The sequence below is a fragment of the Salvelinus sp. IW2-2015 genome, linkage group LG33, assembly GCF_002910315.2.
Source record: "Salvelinus sp. IW2-2015 linkage group LG33, ASM291031v2, whole genome shotgun sequence".
In the NCBI taxonomy this organism is placed as follows: Eukaryota; Metazoa; Chordata; class Actinopteri; order Salmoniformes; family Salmonidae; genus Salvelinus; species Salvelinus sp. IW2-2015.
This window is the reverse complement of record NC_036872.1, coordinates 17,296,331-17,305,881: the sequence shown is the minus strand read 5'-3', so window position 1 is coordinate 17,305,881 and position 9,551 is coordinate 17,296,331. Positions and strand designations below refer to the sequence as shown.

The window sequence follows — 9,551 nt, the reverse complement described above, 5'->3', positions numbered from 1 at the left end:
ACAATAATTGAACTGTCTCCTGCGCACTGAATGAATTTAATTTGCATTAAATGATGTGAGTGCATAATCATTCTCACAGGCAGCTGCATTAATATAGACCTACTCATTTAGCAGACATCCTCTGCACTGTGTCTGCGTTACACACATGGGTAACGGTCCGACAAGATAGAGGACAGTGTGTTTTAGCTCTTATATAAMCCAGGCTTTGTCTATTATAAGCAMACGATACATATGCCCATCAGGAAGATAGCGAGAGACCTCTGTCAACTAACTTCCCTACAGTTCATGTCCATTCCTTCAGCGACCCATGATGTGAAATATCATATTCACACTGCAGTATGGGACTATTACTGTAACACAACATGAGTGATCTACAGTGCATTCGGAAAGTATTCCCGACCCCTTGACTTTTTCCACATTTTGTTACATTACAGCCTTATTCTAAAATGGATTCCATAGTTTTTTCCCCCRCATCAATCTACACACAATACCACATAATGATAAAGCAAAAACAGGTTTTAAGAAATTTCTGCATGTGTATAAAAAAGGAAAAAAAACAGAAATATCACTTTTACATAACTATTCAGACCCTTTACTCAGTACTTTTTTGAAGCACCTTTGGCAGCAATTACAGCCTCAAGTCGTCTTGGGTATGACACTACAAGCTTGGCACACCTGCATTTGGGGCGATTCTCCCATTCTTCTCTGCAGATTCTCTCAAGATCTGTCAGGTTGGATGGGGAGCGTTGCTGCACAGCTATTTTCAGGTCTCTCCAGAGCTGTTCGATCGGGTTCAAGTCCGGGCTCTGAATGGGCACCTCAAGGACATTCAGAGACTTGTTCCGAAGCCACTCCTGCGTTGTCTTGGCTGTTTGCTTAGGGTCGTTGTCCTGTTGGAAGGTGAACTTTCGTCCCAATCTGAGGTCCTGAGCGTTCTGGAGTAGGTTTTCATCAAGGATCTCTCTGTACTTTGGTCCATTCATCTTTCCCTCAATCCTGACTAGTCTCCCAGTCCATGCCGCTTAAAAACATCCCCATAGCATGATGCTGCCACCACCATGCTTCATCTTAAGGATGGTGCCAGGTTTCCTCCAGACGTGACGCTTGGCATTCAGGCCAAAGACTTCAATCTTAGTTTCATCAGACCACCGAATCTTGTTTCTCATGGTCTGAGTCCTTTAGGTGCCTTTTGGCAAACTCCAAGTGGGCTGTCATGTGCCTTTTACTGAGGAGTGGCTTCCGTCTGGCCACTCTACCATAAAGGCCTGATTGGTGGAGTGCTGCAGAGATGGTTGTCCTTCTGGAAGGTGCTCCCATCTCCACAGAGGAACTCTGGAGCTCTGTCAGAGTGACCATCGGATTCTTGGTCACCTCCCTGATCAAGGCCCTTCTCCACCGATTGCTCAGTTTGGCCGGGCGGCCAGCTCTAGGAAGAGTCTTGGAGGTTCCAAACTTCTTCCATTTAAGAATGATGGAGGCCAGTGTGTTCTTGGGGACCTTCAATGCTGCAGGCATTTTTTGGTGCCCTTCCCCAGATATGTGCCTTGACACAATCCTGTCTTGGATCTCCACAGACAATTCCTTTGACCTCAAGGCTTGGTTTTTGCTCTGACATGCACTGTAAACTGTGGGACCTTATATAGACAGGTGTGTGCCTTTCCAAATCATGTTTAATCGATTGAATTTACCACAGGTGGACTCCAATCAAGTTGTAGAAACATCTCAAGAATGATCAATGTAAACAGGATGAACCTGATCTCATTTTCGAGCTCATAGCAAAGGGTCTGAATACTTATGGTATTTCTGTTTTGTTTTTTATACATTTGCAAAAAATTCTGAAAACCTGTTTTCGTTTGTCATTATGTGGTATTGTGTGTAGTTTGATGTAGATTCATCCATTTTAGAATAAGGCTGTAATGTAACAAAATGTGGAAAAAGTCAAGCGGTCTGAATACTTTCCGAATGCATTGCCTCAAACACACTGAAATGGCCAAAAAAAATTCACACGACTCAGAAGTCACCTTTCAGTGTAAATTAAAGCTTTTCCTGTCTGTTCTAAACTATTTGAAATGTCAAAAACGGCCAAATTTGCTCTCCTTGGTTGCTAAAATCAAACTGCAATTTCATCATGATCTTTGTGTCAAAAGGACACTTTTATTTAGTCAACACAGCTCCATCCTGTTCACTCCCCAAGCAATGGGCTGAGACACATGACAAATCACGTACTCAACTAATCTCAACTCATCTCTAGTTTCAGTGGAAAAAGGAGTACACTAAAAGCTACCTAATCTATGTGTTTTTGCAAACTTTGAGTAATGTAGTTGGCCTATGATTACACAAAGAATGAGGGTTGGGAAAGCTTTCCCTGGAACTTGACATTGAAGCTGACCTTTTAGCAGTGATGCCACTTCATCAACAAGATACAGTGGGCAGCTGAGCCAGCATTGGCCCAAGGATGCTGGGGAGTTGGGTGGGCAGTTAGTTAGGAAATGATCAGTCTGCAGCATTGTGTTTCATTATTCCTCTATTGAATATTTGGTGCAAGTTTTTTTATAATATATGTGATAGAAATGAAAATAATCTAATAATCAGATTAAGTTACTATTTTTGAGTAATCCATTGCTGTACCTTATTTGTCATGCCCTCCTTTTGGGTTTCTTCACAATCACGTACACATTAAAATAGTTTCATCATTCTTCATGTTTATTTTTAGATAACAAATCAATGAGTGATCAGGGTTTTCTCTGCAGGTAAAATATTTCCATAACTGTAGTGTAAAATATGATAATTCTATGTGTTGGCAACAGGTGGCGCTTAACTCAATAAAAACCATTGCCTATATTTAAAATGATACACAGTAACTCCCTTTTTATTTAACCATGAATTTATTTTTTCTCTAATTGTAGTTGGATATCTAATGAAGTGATAGTAATGTTCAATAGGCTGTGATAATGGTCACTGTCGCACACAGAAGATTTCTACCTTGTGTCTGTTGTAAGGGAACCCTATCTGACAATGTCACCCATGAATAAAAGTGTATACGTGTGTGTGCGTGCACGTGTGTGGACTATAAGAGCAGAGAGAGGGGCATGATGATACACAAAATGTCACTTTGGTGATTTGTAGCTTTGGAATGATGAGAGATTTGAGATTTTACTGACTCTCAAATCACATAAAAAAAACATACACATTGACCAGGAGGTATCATAAGAATGATGCTCTTAATTTTCCAGGATATTGTCCATGCACGCACATTTCCAGATCTTGTGCTGTGTTGAAATTAAATGTTATATAATATAATATAAAATGTTATATATTTTTTCAAACATTGTAAAAATTGAAAGGCTTTCCAGAAGGTGTAAAAAAAWATACATTCAGTTTAAGGGTTATCATTTTATATAGGCTAATATAAAGTATTTTCCCATAGCCGTGGCCCCTCTCCAGACATACCAACGTGATGATGTGCCACGATCACCGAAGTTTGCTGGCAAATGCACTAGCCCGGAGCACGGCTAGGGGAGCGAATCACTGTCCCAGAATCAAGACATTGTGGAGAGGCTGAGCTCTGATTTTAAACCCGCCCTCCGGAGAGATCTCATTTCCCCCAAAACCTCCCATTTTCTCTCGCTCTCTTTCTGTCCCTCTCGTTCCTTACCTCTTATTTCTCGTCTTTTGCTGTACCCCTCACTCACGAATCATGGATCTCACAACGAGATGTTTGTTTCTTCTATCCTTCCTTTGCGTGATATCGGCGATCGATCTAGAAGCAATAGAAACAAGCTACTATGTGGAGCCCACTGCCACCTCAGATGTGATCGACTATAAGGATCCCTGTAAAGCTGGTAAGCTTTTGGAATGCTTTTTATCCAACATTTATGTGGACCTAAAACATGCCACGAAATGCTTTTATGTATTTGGAAGTGAGGGAAATTCATTTGGAGATGACAGCGGTGAATCGAGTTTTAAAATTGATTTTTTTWATGATTCTTTATTTTTGACCTATTGTCATAGTTTTGCTGATTTACACATGATTGAACATAGTAACATACTGTTGGCATAACTCATGGTGGAAAGATGGCACTTGTGGAAATATACCGAGGACATCAATGTAATTTCTCAGGGTACATTTTTCAAAGCATGGYAAAAAAGTTTGGAATCTTTACTGGAAGAACATAATGGAAAATGCTATTTGTTTTAAAGTTTCGCCATATCTTTATCTATAGTTAAGAGTATATTTAATGTTTTACCTGTCTGTGTAGTTGTCAAAAATATGGCATTTTTAGAATAGCCTATTTAATCAAATGTATAGCCTAACTTGGAAGATTCATTTGGATAGCACCAAATTATCACCCATTGAACTGTCGGTTGAAATTATTAAAATCCTTGCCGTTGTTACATTTACTTAGTCTATCCAGGCCTTGGTCGTGAAGAAAAACACTGCATTCTACTATGTTATTATGAGGCTCTTGTGTTCCCCACCTGGTTTTGTCATTGCGCAAAATGACGTGCATTTACTTCACCGGCTGTTCACGCGACCACTGAAAACAAGCGGCTGGAGATTGGGGTGTTGTATGCTACATATGGGGTGTATTCATTACGCAATTTCTGTTGGAAAACATTTAACCGTTTACTCCAAACGAGAAATGTTTTGCAACGAACCCGAGAATTTCTATTGGACAAATTCAGGTAGGTCCCTCCCATTTTCGTTCCGTTTGCTTCCGTTTGGTTCTGTTTGGCTCATAGTGAATACACCCCTGATCTATTTCATCCTTATGTATGAATGATCTCCACTTCTGACCCCCTCTAAAAACCATTAGATCCATATAGTATGTGTTCTTCTAATTATATGTTGGCTGTTATCTGCAAGTTTCCTTGGACATTGCTCTCATCATCATGGGTCTTCTTCTCCCATAGCCAAGGTTGAAGGAGTCTTTATTCATAATCCAGACAATAAGTGCAGCCTAATTAAACTAAATCAAAACATTTGGATTAGCTACATCCAGTTCTGTTGAAGTGTCGGATTGCACCATCCCCTGTCTAGCTGATGTCTCCAAATATATAAAGTCAACATTCATAACAGAATAGGCCTATATTTTGTATAGAAGAGGATATCTCAGTTGTCATCGTAATAAACACTGTGCTGTGAATTCACTGTATCTCCTAGTGTCTTTGGGGAATTRTGAGAGATTTTTTCCTCATCTGGTGAATACATTTATGTTACAGATAGAGACATGGCTCCTCTTAGAAATGACCCCTCTGAAAGTTCTCCCTGGTACTTAAATGTTTTGGTGCTTGTATATGTCTCATTCTCGCTTGACAGCATCATGCAGGGGATGTGGGCAATTCCATGGTAAACAGAGTGATGGCACAAACAGCACAAACCGTCATTCTTTTACCAAACTTTGCATCTGCCCTGTTCTTCAGGTAAATGTGTTTTTGTAAAATGTTCAGCAGAAATTGTTAAAAGTAGTCCTCGTGCATAGAGTTGTGTGGTTTGTTTAACTTTTCAATCAGTGGTTTTTGTTTTACATACATTTTAAAGAGTCTTAGCATCATTCTGTTACAGTGGAATTGACCATGTGTAAAGTCTTACTCTTATTCAGGTCCTTGTCAATTCAGTCCTCCGTCACCTCCTCTTCCTCTCTCARCAGTCCAGTGGCCTGGATTATTTGTCCTATTTTTGTAATGAGAAGAAGCTGGGTTGAGCATGACATAGAAGACCATATACCAGCCACTCTAAATTGCTGCAGAGGCAGATTATAATTCAAGTGGCAGATTATAATTCAAGTGGCGTGTTGCAGTACAGAATGCATCACACACACACTGCTCATATTTCATGTAGCTTGTTTATACTCCTCTTGTACATAGTAAGGAGTGATGTGTTTTTTTGGGGGGGTTCAAGAGGTTGCTTCCTCTACTCTCAACTCCCTACATAGATATGTTTAGAGGAGCAACCCTTATGTAAATCATCAGTATCTGTTATCTCAGTGGTCAGGACAAATTGTTATATGTCACTTGTAAATAGTAGGATAACTGACACGTGACTAGGGTTGCAAAATTCAGGCAACTTTCAATAAATTCCCTGGTTTTCCRAAAATCCCGGTTGGAGGTAACCCGGAATCAGGAGGGAATAAGCAGGAAATCCAGAATCTTCCAACCAGGATTTTTGGAAAGCCAGGGAATTTATTAAAAGCCCTACACATGACTCCAGGTAAGGAGCCTCCCAGAAGCAGGGTCAATCAATRAGTACAAGTGCTCCAAAGTGGTATTCCTAAATGTAAAAAATGATGTGTCTTCAAATAAGGATTATATGTATAGGCTGGAATTGAGAATGCAACATGAACAAAGATGTAATTTGCAGTGTTTGCTATGGATCAAGGTCCATGGTGTCCATTTGTAGCTTGCCGAGTATCCCGTTTACCCAACATGATGTCTTTCATTTGTCTAGAGAGCAAATTACCAAAACAAGCAAGCTCTGTAGTGTATTTAGGCAGGGACTCTAAGTCACGAGCTGTAGCAATCAAATGTCAAGAAATAATTACTTATTTTAGTAATGATGATATACCATTCCCATCATCATTATGAACAGAGTGTTATTATGTTCAATGTTACCCCTGGGCATTGTTTAGGACAGGTGGTGGCGAGACAGTTGCAAGAATAACTCCCACCCACGTCAAGCCTCTCAGAGCCCCCTCTCCCCTCCTCAATCCCAGCTCTTCCAGCTCTTTCCACCTGCTCCTTCAGCATGCTCTACATTTGTTAAATAATCCAAGGGATGGCTGATGTTGACCCGGATCCAACTTTTGTACTCTTTTCCCAAAGATATGCTGCACCTATGATTCAGCCCTATTTCATCTCACTCAAACGTCTTCACTCAATGACTCGCTCACTGACTCACTCTCTCACTCACTAGTTTACTTGTTCAAAATGCTAGAGTGCAAAAGGTGACAATGACTGTCAGCAATCAAAACTGCTGTTGTGTTCCTTCACTTACTTGGCCTCGTGCCTGTATAGATTTCTACTCTTATTTCCCCTTAAGGACACCATTGCATTGAGTCAATTTGATAGCTATCTGCTGCTCAAGGTTAGTTGTAGATCAATACAATGGACAGTGTGCTTTCCAGCTGACAAGATTAAACAATAAAATAAACAAATAATTTAACTTTAGMTTCACTTGAGCAAAATATATTTGCTAACATTCATAAAAAATGTATATTGGGAAAAGCCATTTTAAAGCTGATAGTTAAATGATGGAAAATGCCTTAGTTCACAGAGCTCCAACCTTGGTAGCATCCCAGAAACTAATTTAAGACTTTAAGAACCCATTGAGATTAGATCCACTCACTTTCTATATAAAAAATGGATGAGAGCAAGTCACGCTCAATGTCTTCTCTATTTAAATAATGATAGATCTTCAAGAGAGCAGAAACTGAGTTGACATTTGATTATGGATTATAATGGGGTAGATGACTTAATCTACCAAGGAGCGTCTTGCAAGGGTTGAGTCTCCTGAATTTTAAATCGTATCCTAATTTGTATTCTGACATCAGTCTGCGGGCTTGCCCTGTGTTTGAGCTCCTCTACTCTAAGCATTACCAAGAGACATCTGCTGTGTAGCCTATAGGGAGGGAGAGGAGACCAGTCTCAAGCAACCCCCTGCCCTCGCTTATGCAAGTGGTTTTCCGTCTCGCCCAGCCCCTCTCCTCTCCCCTCTGACTGGCTCTGGCAGTTCCCACAGACTGTAGGTCATTCACACCATGCCAGGGCAGAGCTGCTGGAAGGTGGAGGGCAGGCTGGGCAGACTGGCCACACCAGCGTAAGGTGAGTGCAGCCCATTCAGAGGGGCTTGGCAGCTTATCCCGGGGCTGTTTACTGGCCCRGAGAATTGCATGTGTGCATATAACCCAAGCCTTTAATCATTCCCGCCTTTACTTGTGCATTTGGCTATGAGCTAGTCTCTGACTTGATAATAAACACAGGATTATGGGGTGATGAGGGATGGTTCGAAGGCAGGCAGCCGTCTGATGCCTTTTATCATCTGACAAGTTTAGTTCGATAATTCCCTGATTTTATTTCAGGTGTCCTCAGTTGTTGAGAGTATGACCCAGAGGAAGCTTGTTGCTTGAGGCCCTGTTCTCTTGTCAGACATGGAGAGCTCACATGTCTGGGTTCAAATCCTGGATCTTTATATAACTCACAATGCAAAATGTGATCCTAGCGTCTATAGTCATTCTCAAACAGATAGCGAAGTGTGAATGGTTATTCTCAAACCGATGTAGTTACTAGTGCGATTGACAGTAAGAACCAGATGTTTGTCACTGGAGGCACCTCTTTGAGGGGTGACTCTAGTCAGCAAAAAAGCAGTAGGAATGTTTTACTCGTAGTATGGCTTGATAATGGCTGTTATATGGTTTGTTGATTTACTTCTAAACTTTACATCGCTATTTCATTATTTAGTTCATATTGGGACCTGCCCCTAGAAAGCTCTAAGACCCATTATCATTACAAGGCAAATAGTTATCTAAAGGGTAAGCAGCCATGTATGGAAGATGAAATGTATACAAACCAGCCCACCCCACACACAATGTAGTTTACATCAACAGGTTTGCTCCTGTAGTTTTCAGGTGATTAGGGTGCCATAATGTGTGTGCATTTGTGGGGAGTGGGACAATTTGGTTGTCAGCACTAAGAAATAACAAATGCCGTGGGAGTGCTCATTTAAATGACTCAAYGCACGCCCAATTAAGCAACAATAATGAGATGCTAAACAAGCAAAATGGGGACTTCTTTACAATTCAGTCCCATTTGTCATTCAGTTTGACTATTCATTTGATCTTCATTACTGTTCATCTGGATATAGTATTGTTTTCCCAACCTGTAGTTTCTTAGAAGTCTCTCTTTTGATTTTGAACATTATTTTTTATTCATGGGATATTTTAAGAGGGTTTGAAGTCTATTTGTGACTCAATGCATCTTTAGGCATATCTCAGCTTGACTAATGAATTCAAGTCATATTTGAAGCAACTCTTCTCTAATCTCAGATCTGTACCTTATGTAGCTAGCTATGTAGCTAGCGCTCTTGACTAGCAATGCATTGCCAAGATGTGGCAGATTTAGTGATAAGATGTAATGTGTTGCAATGGTTACATGATCATGGAACTCTAATGATTATTTGAAAATGTTATGGATATACAGTTAGGAAGTTATTGGAGAACACTGTCAGTCAACATTAAGCTTACATTTTAGACATGGATAAATCTGGGAAATTAGATCTAGCTAATGGGCCTGATGGAGTGTGAAATGCGTAAATTGAGACAGGCTCTGGACGTGTGGCTCTCCAGCTGAAGCTGTCTTCATGGTGTCAATAATAGGAGTGGAGTGGCAGTAACTCTGGCCTGATCTCTGCTGTGGTGCCTGATGAGACTTCTAGGCTTCTATTGGAGTATTATCCCACCTTGAATCTGGGGCTTTAGCTTGAGGCTTCTCTGGAACTTCTCTCCTAATTACACCCTAGTTATCTTTGAAATGAGTATACAAGTTGAATTTGTTCT

At 40.5% G+C, this 9,551-nt stretch overlaps 1 protein-coding gene across 1 annotated transcript in view; it reads left to right on the top strand.

Moving 5' to 3' along the window:
* The first annotated feature begins 3,569 nt into the window (after nucleotides 1–3,569).
* bmp1a (bone morphogenetic protein 1a) overlaps nucleotides 3,570–9,551 on the top strand; it is a 53,933-nt gene continuing 47,951 nt past the window's right edge. The window contains exon 1 of the mRNA XM_023978688.2: nucleotides 3,570–3,842. Coding sequence (XP_023834456.1) covers nucleotides 3,698–3,842 — 145 coding nt within the window. The 5' untranslated portion in view covers nucleotides 3,570–3,697. The remainder of the gene's footprint in view (nucleotides 3,843–9,551) is intronic.